At 40.1% G+C, this 19,469-nt stretch overlaps 1 protein-coding gene across 1 annotated transcript in view; it reads left to right on the top strand.

The window, feature by feature from the left end:
* LOC306886051 (neuronal PAS domain-containing protein 3-like) overlaps nt 1–16,161 on the top strand; it is a gene marked incomplete at both ends in the record, with an annotated part of 309,700 nt that extends 293,539 nt beyond the window's left edge. The window contains 6 exons of the mRNA XM_079442910.1: nt 399–517; nt 5,079–5,272; nt 7,346–7,452; nt 12,886–13,033; nt 13,419–13,534; nt 14,762–16,161. Coding sequence (XP_079299036.1) covers nt 399–517; nt 5,079–5,272; nt 7,346–7,452; nt 12,886–13,033; nt 13,419–13,534; nt 14,762–16,161 — 2,084 coding nt within the window. The remainder of the gene's footprint in view (nt 1–398; nt 518–5,078; nt 5,273–7,345; nt 7,453–12,885; nt 13,034–13,418; nt 13,535–14,761) is intronic.
* Nucleotides 16,162–19,469: the final 3,308 nt, after the last annotated feature.

The following is a 19,469-nucleotide window of genomic DNA, read 5'->3' as shown; positions in this document are numbered from 1 at the left end:
ACATTATTTTGTTCACTGTCATTGAAAATTAGATTTTAATTTTTTAAGCAAAAGTGAGTAAACCAAGTTTGTTAAATTACGCTCTGCTTAATTTTCCCATTTCCTATGGAGGCAAATACATCTAAACACCAGCCTGGAGTTTAAAGCAATTATCATGTTTGCAGAGGCTCCGCTTCATGCTATTAGTAAATACAATTAAAACATTGTCAAAGTTTGATTAGCGCCTTCCCCCTTATCAGGTTGTGCTGTTTCATTAACTGTCTACCAAGAGATGATAGAAACTCAATGAGAAGATATTACACACCATACTCACTAAAGCAGCCTGATATCTTGCTGTCTCTGTGAGTTGTGTATTGTTCTTTTGTTGTAATAGGATGTTTGTTTTTTTGTTTCTGCAGTGGAGTCGAACAGCCCTAGTCTTCTGTCGCCGGATAACATTCTAGAACGTTCCTTCTTCATCCGTATGAAATCCACGCTCACCAAGAGAGGCGTCCACATCAAGTCCTCTGGATACAAGGTAAGACTTGAACTGGATGATTGTTGGCATGCTCTAAAAGAAATGAAAACTCACTTCAGTCTTATATCATAGTTAATGACAGAATTATGTGTGTCACAGCCAGGCCAAATAATTAGCCAGTAATTAACTGATTAACAGAAGTGTGAGCTTCCTTTGTCTCAATGCAAAATCTACTTTTTTAGATTAAAGTTCTTTTCAATCACGCACATTGTTTTAAAAAGTGTTATGTGAATTTTAGTAAACTTCAAATTTTTTCAACTTTAATTTTAAGTAAACTGAAATTAGATTTTTTTTTTTTAACAATGATACATTAAATTGAACAAAAGTGATGATAAAGATAATTTTATAGAAAAAAAATCTATTTCAAATAAATGCCTTTCTTTTGAACTTTCTATTCACCAAAAAATCCTGGAAAATAATGCATCACGGATTCCACAAAAATAGGAAGCTGAACTGTTTTCAACATTGATAATGATAAGAAATTATTCTTGAGCAACAAGTCAGCTTGTGAGAATGATTTCTGAAGGATCATGTGAGTAATGATGCTGAATATTCAGCTTTGCATCACAAGAATAAATTACATTTTAAAACATATTCAAATAAAAACAGTTGTGATAATATTTCACAAAATTACTGTTTTTACTAGATTATTTTACTGTATTAAATGCTTCTTCAAATCAAATCAAATCACTTTTATTGTCACATCACCACAGCACGTGTGCCTTCGTGAGTGAAATTCTTGAGAGCGTGCTCCAGACACTGCAGAAACAATTTACATATAGACAATTTACATATAGACATTACCATACATACGTACAGACTTATACAGATGACAATGTGTAATATACACATACATATACTCAGTACACATAGTGTACTATTAGACAGACATACAGTTACCGATACACATTATACACAGTATGTAGTACACATTCTACGTTATATACACACAGTAATATGCGAAGATGCAGCAGATTATATATAAACCGGGTGTGCAAATGTCATGGATGTGCATTGGATGGTATCCAGTGCTGGCAAAAAGATTGTTGTATTAGTGCAGTAGTGTACTGGTAGTCCAGTTTGAACTGTATTGGAATTAAAGTGCATTGCGTGGTATATTGTAAAGTGGGAGTGTGCTGTAGGGTGTATTAGTTTTTACTGTTCATTAGCCTGATAGCCTGAGGAAAAAAGCTATCCCTCAGTCGGCTAGTGCGGGATCGGATGCTGCGGAGACGTCTTCCTGAGGGCAGCAGAGAGAGCAGTCTGTGGGACGGGTGGCTGGAGTCATTGATGATCCTCCGGGCTTTCTTTATACACCGCCTGGTGTAGATGTCCTGGAGGGAGGGAAGCTCACCTCCAACAATGTGACGGGCAGTTCGCACGACCCTTTGCAGAGCTTTGCGGTTACCAGCAGTGCTGTTTCCAAACCAGGCGGTGATGCAGCCAGTCAGGATGCTCTCCACAGTGCAGGTGTAGAATCTTTGGTGATTGTAAGTGACTTGATAAACACAAAAACATTACAACCCCCAAACTTTGAACAGTAATGTCTTCTGGCACAATTTATTTTTGTGTACTATGCGCTTTTTTCACTTCGTGCAATCATAGACAATACCACTAATACAGCAGATCACCGAATGCTGTACATTTAGTATCAGTCGGATTGTAAACAGAGAAGTGGATGATTGTTTGGATGTGTCTTTGAGTGAACGATCCAAAGCCCCTGCTGCATCCATCTGGACGCAGATTTGATGCAAATAAGCGTGAAGTCGGGGAGCGCACTAACCCATAGCATAAATATTCACGCATGCACATTCGCATGCATTACTGGCCAGACAAGGACACTTCTTATTGCATTTACTCCAAATTAAGTCAATATTTGTGTTGTTACATAATACAAAAGTATGAATTTTGCATAGGACGCACCGGCATTAGGTGATAGGTGCAAGGCGGCGGGAAGCAAAGCGTGGCACACAATCATGGCTGTTTATATCTCCTCTTCACTCTGGAGGTCAAATCAAAGTGAATTCTTCTCCAGCTTAAACCAGTCTTTTCTTTTTTTGACAAGGCGTCTCGGCCTCCGGCTCAGTTAATGCACTCATGTAAAAGCTCTCTATCATTACTTGTGCCGTATCGCATTTCAAAAGCACTCCAGAGAATCCCTAGGAACAGATGAATCTTATTTCTTATGTATACCTATTCTATATTCACTGACACGGTGACGGGCGGAGGGGAGAGAGAGAGAGAGAGAGAGAGCATTGTGTGCTGAACCATGAATTATAAAAATTGATCCCTTTGTTATGTTGGCTTGTATTAAATGAAGATATGTTATGCGGCTGCCTCTCACTGCGGCCGCGGTGAACCCTTGCCATGTCAGTTTGCATTTAGCAGCCTGAGCATATTTAATGTTTTGCCAGAGCTTATGATGTTCTTGCCAAGAGCACTCCTGCAGCAATTCATCGGCGAGTCTCTCTTTGTGGCAATTACTTCAAAAGTTGTACTTTCCAATTAACTTTTTGATGCCCCTCGCTTTGGGCTTCAGTAGAATCATTTCCATTTTGTATGCTTTTAATGCGGCTCAGTGTTTATTGAAAGATCCAGTGTTGTACGTATGTAGAGATGGATGTGTATTGTGGAGGCGGTGTGTGTCTGCCGCTCTCTGGTGTGCCGCTCTGTTTGTGAGAATTCGTGTATGAGTTTGATATTGTTACGTGTCTGGTGTGTACAGCAAAACGCACGACGAAAGAGTATAATAAAGAGTTCTTTTAATTATCCATAGACTGAGCAGGGCACAACCAAACACAAATCCAAAACAATAGCAGACAAAGGAACAATGGAGAGCACAGGCTTTAAATACTAAACACAATCATGGAGAAACAGAAACAGGTGTGGAGCTAATTAACTAATCAGGGCAACTAAAGAAAACTAGGTCAAAGGAAGATTAATGCAGGAGGACTAGAACACATAACTGTAACAGATATCGGCCGTAATTGGACATCATCTTCTGATCGCGGCGTGCTGTGATGTCTTTCTGAAGCTTGGCAACAGTTGCATCAAGTGCATGCTCCTGTCGCGATAACACACACTGATCGAAGACCAGAAGCACAGATTTTGCCACCTCTCAGTCTCATTTCTCAGAGAATACCTATTCAGATAGGTGTTTTAATGGCCTGATATTAATTGAAAGATTACATGAAATGTTTGTGCTTTGAAAAATTCATTATGCAACAGCTAGAAGGAGTAAAATGTGAACCTGGAGCACAAAACCAGTCATAAGATTGAGATTTATACTTCATCTGAAAGCTGTATAAATAAGCTTTTCATTGATGTAGCATTGTAGTCCTTAGCAATGCTACTAATCAAAGATTAAGTTTTGATATATATGTTAGGAAATTTACAAAATATCTTTATTTAATATCCTAATGGTTTTTGGCATAAAAGAAAAATCAATAATTCTGACCCATACAGTGTATTGTTGGCTATTGCTACAAATATACTCATGCGACTTAAGACTGGTTTTGCGCTCCAGGGTCACAAATGGTATCTAAAATAGACACTTTCACTTATACATTCATATCAATTTTAACCTAAAATCTAAAAGTCATATTTGTCAGCTACTCAACTACTAATTCTAGGTAAGTTTAGAGAAATTAATTATCAAGCATGCTTATTCCAGGGGGGAAAAAAAATCCTTTTTGTTATTCTGGCTAAATGTTTTTGTTAAAACATCAAATTTAAGCCCAAAGTAAACTGTGCTTAAAAATGAGGATTTCCTGACTGAATGTGACATCATTGAACTTTACAGTCGTCTTTAATTGGCCCCTGATTTGAGATGGCTTTTGAATCCTGTGAAAGTTCGATCAAACTCTCAACTCTACTCCAGGAGAATCACTCTTTTTTAGTGACTGTGGCAGTCCATCGTTCCTGAGGTTTGGATTTGCCTGTCCCTCAGCGGATACGTACAAAGCATCAAAGAGCCCCACCGGCCTGAGCACTCGGTGACTTCGGGGCCGAGACTGTCTATATGAATGATGCTAATAGCATCTCACCGATCTCTGAGGTGAACCAATGAAAGGATGGTGTCAGAAGTTTAAAACACTACAAAAACAATCCCCTCCAGGTTTCCCTGGGTGATTAAAATGGATGGATCCAAAAAAGAGCATCGTTGCCGATCTAGTCAATGCATCCTCTGGGCAAAACGGGCTACAAAAGACTTTAAAGCATTACCAACTTTAAAGCCAGTGAAAAAGTAATTACTTCCTCTGCCTTTGTTATCTCTCAATTATTTCAGAGGGAAATGGTGCTTTTTGTGTTTTTAATATTTCATGAACATGTACATAACGGGTACAAGAACCTGAGAATCTTGGTTTGGAGCTTGGTCAAGTGTACACTAGTATGCAAAGTACATATTGGATTATCAATGAGCTCAGTTGACATCTTACATGACTTCATTTGGTTTATTTTCTGTTATATTTATTCTGTGGTTGGATACTTTACTAAAGGATGTGAATGTAATTCAGAAGACAATTGCATCTGATCTGTTTTTAATTTTCCGCTCTTCAAGGTTATCCACGTTACTGGCAGGCTGCGGATAAGAATGGCATTAACACACAGTCGTTCGGTACCCAATCAAATCATGGGCATGGTTGTGGTGGCACACGCACTTCCTCCACCAACCATCAATGAGGTTCGGATCGACTGCCAGATGTTTGTTACAAGGGTCAACATGGATCTCAACATCGTCTACTGTGAAAACAGGTAACACTCTTGATATTATATAAATATGGGCAATGATTTATGCCTAATGTTAATCTCTAAGAGGGCAACAATTTCACACTGTATTTGCACATCTTAGTTTATATGCACTATTTAGTATAAGCCTAGTATTGTGTGCAAAGAGATTTTTTATCTGCCCAAAGAATGATAAACGGTGAAAAAGAATTTCAATTTTGGCTGCTTAAGTTAAAATGTGACATTATTGTAGAACTGAAGGATCAGCGGGTGAAAATGTGTTTTGCAAGAGTGGATAATCAGCCACACAGTAATGTTCATGTGCAGTTCATTATGGAGCTGATAGTGATGAGTTCTGCTTAACGCAATCCCAGAATGACCTTGTTTCAACATCTATCGCTCGTTTGAAAAGCCGGCCAAGAAAAAAACCCTCTTTCGTACTTACAAAACATCTGTGGTTCCACTCCTGCCCCATAAAATGAGAACATCTTAATTTGTCCTGGCTTGAAAGGAAATATCATATTAGTTTTATTAGTTTTATTTATATCTCTGGGATTGAAGTCATCCCAGTGTCTGCTAAAATTTTTACCACTCCCCTGCACTTAACATATTTATGAGAGAATGGAATCGGGCCAAGTCTATAGCGGAGTTATCATCACAGCAAAAGCCTGCTTTAAAATGAAGGTGGATAGAGATCGGTTGGCCGTTTTTTTTCATACTGGCCATGTTCTCTGATCCGTGTAGAGAAGGACTGCACAGAGGTTAGAGTAGAATAATGTCCCGAAATGCACCGCTAATAGTATTTGCCTGACTTAAAGGCATCTCGTATGGTTTTAACCACCTGTTTTTATCAAATTTGTGATAATTGGTTTTAGATTCAGCAAGCAGTTGGTAGAGCTACAGTAGGTCAGAAAATATTATGTCTGTAATGAAAACAGGCTGACAGCTTGCCATCACAGATGGAAACCTTTTTAATGAATAAAATCTGGTGCTATATATATTTAGCTTACAGAAGGGCTGGGAAATCAGAATCTCTTTATCAGTGAGGTTGACTAGAAACCAATCAGGTCTTTGTCCTATTTTAATCCGTCATTGACTGGAAAGAGATAATAACCCACAGGAAGATCTGATTGCTTTCTTTTGGTGGGCTGCTCAGAATTCATTATTGATATGGCCATTACACTGTAAAATTGATTTTTTATATATTTTGTAAATAAAAAAAAGTTAATTGGAGTATGTTTTACAAGAAACTGCAATTTCAGTCTTTCCGCTTCAAACTTTAACCTGTAATTCAATGTGTTACTTGCTGTTTCTTTGTAATTATTTGTCAAATTTACCAGCAATTTCTAAATGAAAATTGTTTCAAAGTAAATCCTACACCAATTTATTTTAGTGTAGCTTCATTGGATCAGAACAGCGGAGGAACATATAGCTAATATATGGGACCTTGGACCACAAAACCAGTCATAAAGGTTCAATTTTTGGAAATTGAGATTTATACATCATCTGAAAGCTGAATAAATAAGCTCTCCATTGATGTATGGATTGTTAGGACAATATCTGACCGAGATACAACTATTTGAAAATCTGGAATCTGAGGGTGCAAAAAAAAAAAATCTAAATATTGAAAAAATCGTCTGTAAAGTCATCCAAACGAAGTCCTTAGCAATGCATATTACTAATCAAAAATGAGGTTTTGATATATTTACGGTAGGAAATTTACAAAATATCTTCATGGAACATGATCTTTACTTAATATCCTAATGATTTTTAGCATGAAAGAAAAATCGATAATTTTGACCCATACAATGTATTTTTGACTATTGCTACAAATGTATCCGTGCTACTTATGACTGGTTTTGTGGTCCATTCAAATACAATTGAAGTAGTTTTCTCAGCTGATGCTAATGATATTACATTATAACATCAAAGTCACCATGAAATGCCAATCGCAACCCTTTTTCCATAAGATTTTCAATGCACAAAATAGATGTCTCGATTTAAGTGAACGTTCAACTGAACTACAAAAATTGTTTTAAAATAGTGCAAAAGGGGGGGAAATGGTGATTTTGATTTTATGCTGAAATAATTCTTTTCTAGAATCAGCGACTACATGGACCTGACACCTGTCGACATCGTAGGGAAGAGATGTTATCACTTCATTCATGCAGAGGACGTGGAAGGCATTCGGCAAAGCCATTTAGAACGTGAGTATCTGCTCCGAAATCCATCCAATCAATCTGTGCAGCCACCCAACAGTGCCAAAAACTAGAGGATGGTTGTTAAAGAGCAAGATTCAGTGTCCTTACATGCTTTAGCGGGACTCATTGATCATTGGTCAATGACATCCTGAGAGCACACTGTGTTACGTGCCAAAGCTGGTGTAATGTGTTCGCTGCAGCACTTCAGCGTAATGGGACAGCAGTGTGACAGGCAAGATTATCCATGCTAGTGCTTCTTCTCATAACTGTCCATGAAGAACCGCTTCCCTCTGCCAGACAGTTAGGCGAGCGCGCGTCTTCCAAACAAGCCCCGTATCGCTCGCGAGGCACAGGATCTCGGGTCTTTTGACAGTCTTACACATTTCACTCCCCTTTTCAGGTTAAGTTGCTCCTCTCAATGTACAGGCGCCACATTTCGAGTGCATTTTTATGTCATGTAGTATTCATCTGGGCTGATCCGCCTCTGCAGAGCCCTTTGAAGGTTCCTCAACATTTCACACGCTCTGCTTTCATCGCGCTCGGCAGGAGGGCCGCTGACCGTCTGGAGGAACGTTCATGCTTTTTGAATATCCTAAATCATCTGTTAAGTGTGTTTTGGCAGCACACCTTTCCTGCTCCCCTCCACTACGATGGCAGAAATTCAAAACGTCATTGAGAGCAGCGTAGCGTTTCATACAGTAAATGTGTGCGCTGCTCTACAGCAGGCAGGTTGCCATTATTTAAGTAGTGAGGGTTGAGGCACAGGGAGAAGAGGAGGGGGATAAATCCCTCGTTTTATTAGGTGTTTGCAGAGGAGGGCGGGTGTCCTTGGGGCTGGCGAGGGAATTTGGAGCTGTCTGATTAGATATTGGGAGTTCAACTGAATTAGAGCGCAATTACCACTGTATTGCACTGTCCCTTTGCCTTAAAAAGCCACCAGATTGGGTCCATTAGACCTTGATTTGAAACCCAGAGGAGAGAGGACCGAAGCCCTGGATTGCATTGATAGCGGAGAGAGAGAAAGTGACAGTGTGAAAGGAGAGAGATAGACACAAAGAGAGAACTGCACCTCCCCAGCTACCCCTGGCTTTCTAACCATTTATTACGCATTAGCATGGCGGCAATCAACATAAATCTAGCCGCACTGCAAATGGCTGGCCGTGTCGCTAGAGTAAAGAGTGGATAGGGGTTCTGTTCCTGCATTTTACTTTGCACGTTCATACTCGGTCTGATAAAATGTGGTTAGCTGGTTGAGACAGTGTTTGAAAATGTTGCTATAATCATAATTCAAAGAACTTAAACTGCACTTAAGCGATGCTTTTTAAAAACTGTTCAAATAAAATGCAGGATACTAACAAAAAGCAGCTAATGACAATGAATCTATTCATGAGGCTGTGAACATGCACAATCATACACTGATTATGCTGAATAACCTGCCAACATTTAAGGTCATGTAAATGCATGAAACTATTTTCTTATACCTGGTAAAAGTCAAAAGGTTTGTGCAAAATATGATGGGCACGCCTAGATTTTTTCAGCAGAAAAAAACTTTACATTTTAGTTTTTTAGGAAAAACATATTTTGATAGTTATTAGCGTCTTTTTGTTATGCATGTAATTGCCCTCAGTGTCAATGCAAATAAATAACCATTAGATATTATTGATCATTTTTGCACGATAAGAGTATATATCTAGTGCACGGATAATTAAGAACTGCATTTTCTCACTAATTCACACCGGATACAACATCTATAACTAATAAAACTAGAAAATATATATGTAAATGGGTTAAATTGATTGAGTAAATTCTTTCAAATGAGAGAGCATAGTTTAAGAAAGTGTTCAGTTATCGCTAATTATTGCTTTTGTCACACTACTACTTGATACTTTTAGTTAGTTACTAAGAAATCCTAGCACAGCTAAATGCATTATAATGACGTCAGTGTCGTCTCGGCTTCTATCAAAGCCAGATCTTCAGGTGTCTGCATGAACATGATGTGCGTGACTAAGGAGCAGTCACACTGATCTCCCGCTGATTGCTAATCAGACACTGATATCGGATCACACAGGGCCATCAGATTGGTTAGAGCCTGGGATAAGAGGGATGATGTCAGTCTGGTCAAATCTCTGCTGCAGATGCAGTGACGTGTGCGTGGAGAAGACATTCTTTTGGCTTGAGTGCATGTGGTGTTCTTTATGAGTTGCGATGTATGATATATTACAGATGCATACTGCAGAGTTCATAGGCCACTGCTCAAGTGTTCAAGGGCCCGATAAAGCATTTAAAGCAGATCTGTTTAAATTGAGCACCTTGACCTAGGGTTGCTTAAAGAGTTGTTTATGGTCCTTTATAAAATGAGTAGTTTCCGGTCTTTAAAGTGGCTGGAAAATGCTGATAGGTAGAAGAATTGTTTATTGATCATAATGTTAATTTAATTAATATCGCTGTTGCTGCCTTTTCAATAAAAACAATAAGGCATTGGTTTTTAACTACAGTAAAATCTCTATACTGCACGGTCTCTTGTGGACAATTTTTTTTACTACTTTTTGGACATACTAAAACATGAACTGTCATTCTCATCTATTTGTTTAATGGTTTAATTTGAGCTTTGTAACTGTGAAAAACAAATAGCTCTGGTTTATCGAAGGAAAATTAGAAAGCCGACTGTTGGTGCTCATGAAGCATTTGAGAGCAGGTGTTTTATATGGGCAGAAATGCATTGTGACAGCTCTGACCTCACCTGTGTCAGCTTCCGAACAGGACCAACACGGCTTAAATTAATAAAAGACACTGTGTTACACGGCTACGTATAATACTCACCGCATAAATGCTCCGCGGGTGTGTGTGTGTGTGTGCTTTTACCAGCTGAGAAAGAGAGCGAGAGGGAGACAGAGGTGGGAAACGATGGCTCACAGAAGTGTGGAGAAACCCCAGGAGACTGAAGCTCTGTGCCTGAAGGCAGACTACAAGAGCTGGTCTCTGAAGAGTAGTTCAAACTGACTTTAATGAAAAACTCCCTTCACTCCTTATTGTGCTTGAAGATAGACTCCACAGCTGCGGAAAAATACACCTGCTCTAACACCCATCGCATGTACCGTTGACAATGTTTCTTCAGGTTTCTTCCATAATGGATTCAGAGTAAATATAAAATAGATGTTTCTGTTAGTCTGTATTCATGGATATGCTGCGTTTATGTCAGCAGTGATTCATTTGCATAGTTTTTAGCTGTTTGCACCAGTTTAGACAACCAGCTCTAACTAGTTTTACAACTCAAGCAGTTTGGATTAGCACGTGTCCATAAACAGCCAGCTTTGACCAGCTAGAAACTGGTTTTATCTGGATTTTACAACACAAAGACATCTTTAAAACCAGCAGATCCTTACTTGCAGTTGTTCCAAAACGCATTGAAACTCTGATGATGCTTTGAAAGCAATGATCGCAGGTGTAATTTCACTTCTCGCCGCTTCTCTAAATGGCCAAGGCGTTTACTTTCTCCGCTGGTGAAGTTTTGCCATTAGATACAAAGAATACAAGTTAAAAACCTCCAATTCACATGTCCAGCCAAACCCTGCCCGGGGGCCGCAGATCTGCATGTCTGCTCTCTCATTCATAAAAGGCTTGTCTTTACAATTATACCCCAGTGGACTGCAAGGACTTTTCCATAAAGCAATTTCACGGGTGTAAATTACTTACTTTTATATGACAGTGACACCCTCCACCCCTTTTGCTGGAAGTGAGGCCATGCTGGGTAAAGGGTATCTGAAAGGTAGCTGCTATTATGGAAGGGATCCAAGTGATTTAACAGAACTGAAGGACAGAGGCCCTGGCGCAGAGAGAGCGAGTAAGAGAGATAGAATGAAAAAGAACGGAAGTAGAGAGGGAGAGAGAGTGAGAGACCGTCCTGCAGGCTTGCCCGAGGCTCCAGGAGAAGGCAGGCAGATTAAAGAGGCCGTATTCCTTTTAAAGCCTCCGAAAGCAGCCAACGACTCCTGCACCGGAAAATAAAAAGAAGGATACAGAAAGAGAGAGCGATAAAGGGGGAGAGAAAGGGGTGGCTTCATTACCACTAAATCAATAACTCAAGCAGCCCCTGATTGATTTGATGGCAGCGTAACTGAAAGGGGGTTAAAAAATAAGCCTCACCTGTACAGACGTGGTGCCGGGCGGAGCCGAGGGGGCCAGCACATCAAATACCATGCAGATGAGATCAGCTCATCAGGTTTAAAGGCAGAGGGGGAAAAAAATGTTCTAGAACTTGTAGACAGTAATGAGGGTTTAAAGGGACCACTCGGACTCACATGTTCACAGACGGAGGGGAAGAATCGCTCTGTATGTATGACTTAAGATTTAATATACCGGAGCTGTACAATACTTTGATTCGGTTTCAATTTAATGTGCTTTATTGGCACAACAAATAGCTCTACATTTTGTATTGCCAAAGTATTTGCAACTTAGCTGTGTACAATGAAAATGGTGCAGGATATCTATTTATCTGTCTGCCACTGTCAGATTTTAAAGCATTTCAAAAGAAGACTTTCGTAGTTAACGATGTTGTTTTTATGGAATGTTCTCCATAGCAGTTTTTTCTTTTGTCTTCAGGTCTGTCTTTTCAGATGTAAAGTATGTTTTTGTCCAGCACTTTTGCTTACATTCCATGTATACTGAACCCTCTCCATAGACCCTCAGTAGCATGTAAACTTTGTTGAAGAGAGTGAAGGTGAGTCAAGGGTATGCCCACTGGCCACAGCGAACAAGTCAGATAAACAACTCTTGGCTTTTTGTCTCAATTTTCTGGAGTTAGAGCTTAGTTTTACATTTATTGGTACAGAAAGCAGTCGGTGAACTAAAGTCAATTATCGGAGCCTTTGGGACGGCTTCTTAAACAATGCTATTAGTCTGTAATGATTTTAATTACTAGACTTATTCTTATATAAATCATCCTTCTCAATGGACTCTTTTTATGGAAAAGGCTATTTGTAGCTGTAATTAAACCCAGAATCTGAATTTACTGCTGTGCTTGGATTCCGACTGTTTCTGTTTTGCAGAACAATGATTAATGCAAATTCATATTATTTGAGATCGCCATTTAGCGCTTAATTTAGCCAACATTATGGCAACTGCCACAGTGTCTTCACATGAGGAGCCTTAGAGAAGGACACAATTACAGAGCCTTTAGCAAACAGTCACAGCTCCCTCTGCTGGGCCTTTAAGATTAATAGTGTTCAAGATGGTAATAGGGTATCTTCCAAATGATATTATGGGTAGTAATATTATATATAATAAATATTATGATTAATATTATTTGCTGTTGTTGTAATTAAACCTGAGTGTATGTAAAATTTTAATATATCGCATTGTTCACTGTCTCCTTTTTCCTTTTCTATTTTTCTCTTCCACCTCCTTTCCTTTCTGGTATACTATGCTCTTTCTATTCCATAGTGATGAATAAAGGTCAGTGTGTGACAAAGTATTACCGCTGGATTCAGAAAAATGGAGGTTATATCTGGATCCAGTCCAGTGCCACTATTGCAATCAACGCCAAGAACGCCAACGAGAAAAACATCATCTGGGTCAACTATGTACTCAGGTATACGAGTCTTCTACTTTGATGAAAATGCAGTATCTTTAGATTTTGATTTGTTCCGTCCGGCACTGTAACAAGATGAAAGTATTTTCTTACTTGAGAGAGTTAGTAATAGCCTGTTCTTCTGTAAGATGACAAAGACCAAACACACTGATCTTCTCAAACTGCAGTGTGATTTCTTACTGCTTTTGGGTCTGTGTACAGGCTTAGAGATCATTAGAATGCTCTGTGGATTGGGCTGCAGTGAATCAATCAGGATGTCTGGAGCGTTCTAGAGAAGAGAGTGAAGGATGTTTCACACGGCTGTGAATGATTCTGAGCTGGCAAAGTGAATGACTTGTATCTTCTAAACGTGTCTTTTTTTTGTGGTTTCTTTTCTAATGGGCAGTAATCCAGAGTACAAAGATACACCCATGGATATCGCACAGCTGCCTAACCTGCCAGAGAAAGCATCAGAGTCCTCAGAAACATCCGATTCGGAATCCGACTCCAAGGAGAACTCTGGTATAGTATCACTTCTCATCCCATTTAATTGCAGTATGCCACAGAACATTACAGAATAAGTGGAAGGTTCAAGGTTGTTGGTTTGATCCCCAGAAAGCCACACCACAAGCTGTCCCTTGAGCAGGACACTTCAAGTCAGTTCTTTTTGCGCCGAGATTATTACCCCTGTTCATGGAACCATTTCTGGTGACATTAGATTCTACATCTTAGATTCTTTACAAACTAGTAGTGTAGTAATGTAACACTATACACAACACACTTGAAAGTTTTCTTTTTAGCAAATGCAAATGTCTCATCTGAGGGCTCTTGCGGTGTAAAATATCTTCATTTCAATAATTACTGGAAATTATGTAGGACAAGGAAATGTGGTGCTTTCGATATGTCCCTAAAACTGGTGTAAATAGTCAATTAAAACTCCACAGCCAGTTGGAGATATTAATTATACATTCCAAAAGAAGATCAAGTGAGATTCCAGAGATGGTGGAGGCTGTGAGTGAACAAGGCCGGTTGACAGTCTGGGGAAAGTGCCAACATATTGGCCTCTGGGCATCTCTGCCTGCCGAGCCTTTTGCCAGCCTTCATCACAAAGGTTACAGACTGTGCCAGCTGCAGCTGGACCAAACCATGCCCTCTTCTCCTCTCACACTCCCTACCTATCTCTACACCCCGCCTTCTCCTTCTGTCTTTCTGTCTCTTTATCTCTTTCTCTCTCCCTGTGTTTCTCTTCCAATGCAGACATGTTTTTCCTAAGGCCAGAATTTCCAAATCCCTGTGAGATGTATGCCTCACAGTTTTGTTTTCCCCCCTCACTTCTAAATTCATGCACTTTAAAAAGAAAGAATTGTAATGTATTAATGATTTCTGATACATAGTTTGAGCTCATCTTGAGCTACCAAAGTCACTTGTTCTAAACAGAATTTGAGTTGACCATGACAAAACTAATTATTAACGACACATAACGTCACAAATAAGTCACCGGTGGCTAATGCTGTTGCCAAAAATAGAACATCAAAGAGCAATTTATGTCCCTAGTGTAATTGTTTCCTTTACTTAAGAAGCATAATATATATCCAACTGGAGCACTTCCAAACTTTAAATGAGTACCCTTAACATAAAACCCCTGATAATGTTTAGTGAACTATGTTTCCTGTTCGAGAAACCTTACTTTGTCTAATAAACTATGACGTGTATGGAAACCTGTCCTCTAAACTATTTTCTTTCTCCCAGAAGACAACGAAAACTCCAAGTCAGGTGGGAAGGGCAATCAGTCTTCCGAGAACAGTGAAGATCCAGAGTCAGACAGTAAGAAACAGACGGGCCGGCCACCAGAGCAAGAGATGAGACGACAGGAGGAAGGAGACAGTTCCAGCAATCCAGAAAGTCAGGATAGTGATGATAGTCTGGAACCTTCTGACTGTGAAACCGACCACAAGGAGGGCCACCTGGGTGGTTTACACATAAAGGTGGAGCACTATGGTGATGGTGAGGTGGAGGAACTGCAGGACTCGCCCTCCTCTTGCTCCTCAGAAGAAGAAGAGGATGAGGTGGAAGATATTATAAAGGACTGCAACAGTGGAGGAGAGCTGAGCGGGCCAGCAATGAGTAAACACCAGAAGAGAAAGAAGAGGAGAAAAAAGCAGAAATGGGATGGTAGTCGGCAACGTCTCCGTCTGTCTCCGTCGGCCGCTGCTACCCCCAGCCCTGGCAGCCTGGACCCCACCCTTGGAGACCAGCCTCCCCTCCTGCTTCCACCCTCCCCAACCAGTTCCTCTGTGCTGAAGATCAAGACTGAGATTTCAGAACCTATAAACTTCGACAACGACAGCAGCATCTGGAACTACCCACCCAACCGAGAGATCTCCCGCAACGAGTCCCCCTACAGTATGACAAAACCCCACGACACCTTCCCTTCTCCCCCACCTGCCGGCCTGCAGGTGTCCATCCCGGACTCCGTCCTCACTCCACCTGGTGCCGAAGGTGGAGGAGGCAGCAGAAAACCCAACTTCAATGGCAACAGTAGCAGCAGCAACAATAACAGTGCCCCCACCTCTGTGTCCAGCGTAACTCCGGGCAGCTTGGTTCCTCCTTCCAGTTCCACCACCGCTGATCCGCTTTCCCCACCTCTCTCAGCCTCGCCACGGGACAAGCAGCAGGGTACACCCACCTCCTCCGGTTCCCTGCTCTACACCAGTGACCTGGAAGCCCTGCAGAGGTTACAAGCGGGGAACGTGGTACTTCCATTGGTGCACAGAGTAACAGGCACGCTTGCTGCCACGAGCACGGCTTCCCCGCGAGTCTACACCACTGGAACGATCCGATATGCCCCGGCAGACGTCAGCCTGGCCATGCAGGGCAACCTCCTGCCCAATGCCCACACCGCCGTGAACTTTGTGGATGGGCCCGGCTTTGGCATAGACCCCAAGACGCCCATGGAGATGCTGTACCATCACGTGCACCGGCTCAACATGTCCACCCCCTTTGGGGGTGCAGTCAGCGGAGCCGGCCTCACGCAGATGCCAGCTGCTAATGTCTTCACCACAGCAGAGGGACTTTTCTCCACGCTTCCGTTTCCCGTCTACAGCAATGGTATCCACAACACACAGACTCTGGAGCGCAAGGAGGATTGAAGCAAAACATCGAGACCATATTACTGTGTTCAACTGTGTTAAAAAGACTCTTCTGAGGCAAACGACTGTGTATCAAAGTTGGGGAAAAGTGAGATGTTCTAGCACTTTGAATTTTGAGCAATTGCGCTTGTGTAACTGAAATGAATGGTTTCTCTTCCTGTGTCTTTCTATCTCTTCAACTTTCTTCTTTCTCGCCTCCTTACACAAGTTCTTGATGACGGTTTCTCTAAACAGACTAAACAGACTCATCTCTATTGTAAAGAGTTCCTTTTGAGCCACAGGGAATTCATAGCACTGTAGCGTGTTTTCTCTGCGGTGAGATATTTGTCCAGAGTATGTAACATCCTTATTAGGATGTCTTAAAGGTATTAGAAAAAGAAAATCGACAAGAAAAGAAACTGTTCATGTTTCTAAAGGTATCTTGATGTAATCGAGATTGATGCTGACAAAAGGATGTTACCCTATTTGATGTAGTTCAAAGGGTTTTACGATTCTTTCTAAAGGGGGAATAGTATTTTAGAAATAATGCTTTTTCTTCGTTTTTATAGCTCAACTTAACTTGCAAATCATGCATTTTAAAAAAGCAATTTTAGCCGGGTATTGACCTGTGAATAGAATGTTACTATAAAATCCCAGGACATGGAACAGGTCAGTGTGAGATTTTTCCAGTTCCATCTTCTGTTTGCAGATCCATGGTGCTATCATTGAGTTACCCTCACTCAGCTGGCTGATGTAGGTACTGTTCCGGAACTCCAGACAAACGGCGGCTTCAGAGCTTTTCCACAGAAAAGTCAAACCTTCAACTTTTTTTTTCTCTTGATCATTTTCATCCCTTACCCGTGAGCACGGGAGAGTGATTTAACTCAATCAGATTGAGTCTGGAAAGGGATACAGAAAAGTTTGATTGTTTTTTTGTTTTGTTGTTTTTTTATTCTTTTTTTATCCCTCAGTGCAACTGAGACTAATTTTGCATCATAAACTTGAAGATGAATGTTAAACTCCAACAGGCTTTGGTCAAAGCTATTCATAATAGTTTAAGGGATTTTTTTTTTATATATAATTTTTGGCTTAATTGTTTACAGTCCGTCTTTAGCTTAAAGCCTGGTGTCCTTTCCGAAATCAGTTCCCCTTCATCCCTTACCCCTTAACTCTCTCTAAAAATCACATATCAAATGGAGATTGTAATAAGGACATGCATTTTCAATCAAAAAAATGTGTTTTGAAAATCCACATTCCTAATTTTTATCCACTGTTGCCAAAAAAAAACTTTACTCTCACAGTATGGTGTTAAAACACTGTGATTTGATGTTTAAAAAATATATATAGAAAAACTAAAGTAATGAAACGGAAGAAAACTGTCACTTCATCCTTTGGCAGCCGTCCATCAAGTCATCTATTACGCAGCGTGATAACCGTAAACTTGTACAATGTGTAAGTGTCATTGGCTGTCAGTCTCCATAGCAACTTAAATGTGTGTTACTATATGCAGTATATACTGAGCTAATGTAGCTGTTTTGTCCTTTGTCCTCTCTGTGCTAGTCCGGGCTCGGACAGGGAAACATTGGTTCTCCTTCCAGCCCCCTTGCAGTCTTAGTGAACCAGTGGAGGTTAGTGGATTTTGTGTGGTGGCCTTCCAATGTAGTGTCACCTTTTTTGCTGCTTCCTTTTTGTATGTATTACTTTTTTCTGTTTCTGCTATTGCTTTGCTGTCGTGTAGTCTACAGACCTCTCTCTCTTCTCAGAGATAAAAGACTCTAAACTAGCTCAAAGGTTTAAGGAGCCATTTTTTGCCACTGAGGAATTCTGGGATTGCAGTTTCCAGCTAAAACGTGATGAGGAATAAAAAAAAAAAAAAGTAGCATTTAGCAGACTGGAACCTTAAAAGCCTCAGATGTGAAACATTCCCAGAGTCCCTTGTGCTTCTCTTGTGCATTGGGTGTATTTCATTGGTTTCCACCAAACCTGTTGACTTCAAGGACCCTGCAACTCACAGGAAATAATAAAAAAAAAAAAAGAAAAAAAAAATGATGATGGTAGTATTTCAGGACAATAGACAATTTTAAAGATTTCTAAAGAGATGAAAAAAATATTTCGCACTATAAAATCTATTTTTATAGGTGTTTTGGAAATGCATGTTTACTAAGTTGATTGTTTGGTTTACTTGATTTTGTTCGGTCCGGCGGCTTTGTCAATGTTTTTTAGTCTGTCCAGCAAAGGGAAGGGGGGGGGGCCTTCGTCTTTTTACCTGAATCAGGCTTCCCCCCCGACATCAGGAAACTTGTGTCTGTGGTTTCTGTGAAGATGTGTTGTTACTCAAACCCAGGTCATGATGTTAATGTTTTTAAAAATGACAATAACGGGACTCGCTGTCGGAACGGTTGCAGGAGCGCTTGGCTGCAGGTTAACGGGATCCTAGATTTTAGCATTTTGTACGTAGAGCAGAAGCGGTCGGGACGGGGTTTGGGGGCAGCTCCAAAAACAGACACTGTGGACCAGGAAATACACCCATATGTTACTAACAGAACAGCCGGGCGAGCTGTCTCAATGTATCTGTGTTGTGTCAAAATGATTGCTGGTGATTTAATCTTAAACTAATCTCAGCTGCTGTCAGATAAATAGTGTTTAAAATTACAATATGAGAAATCACTTCATTACCTGTGAAGACTGTGTCTGTGTTTTTAACTATTTCTTGTACAATTATACAGATTCTTTTATGAGGAACTTGGTGCCAAGTAGAAGAATATGGGAGAAAGGGGATTCTCTTAGTATCAGTGTTAACAGTGTTATAAAATTAAAATATTAAAAAGAGAAAACTATGGTACATTTTTGATTTTGTTTTTTGTTTTCAGAGGAAAAAAAGACAAAAAACAACTAACTGAAGCTAACTTTGAGTGCCTGGCTTATTTCTTTGGAAACACATTTTTTGTTCATTTACCATGAATAATGCTGCAATTCAAAAATGTACATACTTCATTTTACAACAGGGTTATTTTATACTTTTGTAGGTTTTCATCAGTTAAAGCGACATGTCATACATGGTTGTCTTTCTGTAACACAGTTTTTTTACCATCTTACAGGTGCCATATTCATAATAAACTTTTCTTGGATTTGTTACTATCTGGCATCATTTCTTTTACATTCTCTTCATCATAAGTGAATGCCGAACATCAGTGATTATTCTTTGCGTTCCAACTTTCCTGCTTCTTTATGTTTGTTCTTTCCCTCCTATGTTTTTCTCCCGGTCCTTAGTTTTGGTTAATGTAGCCTTATTTTTTAGTTACCTACAGGTTTCAGGTAAGGGAATATCA

The sequence above is a fragment of the Barbus barbus genome (assembly GCF_936440315.1).
Source record: "Barbus barbus genome assembly, chromosome: 20".
NCBI classification, from domain to species: domain Eukaryota; kingdom Metazoa; phylum Chordata; class Actinopteri; order Cypriniformes; family Cyprinidae; genus Barbus; species Barbus barbus.
This window is presented reverse-complemented; position numbering and strand designations above follow the sequence as displayed.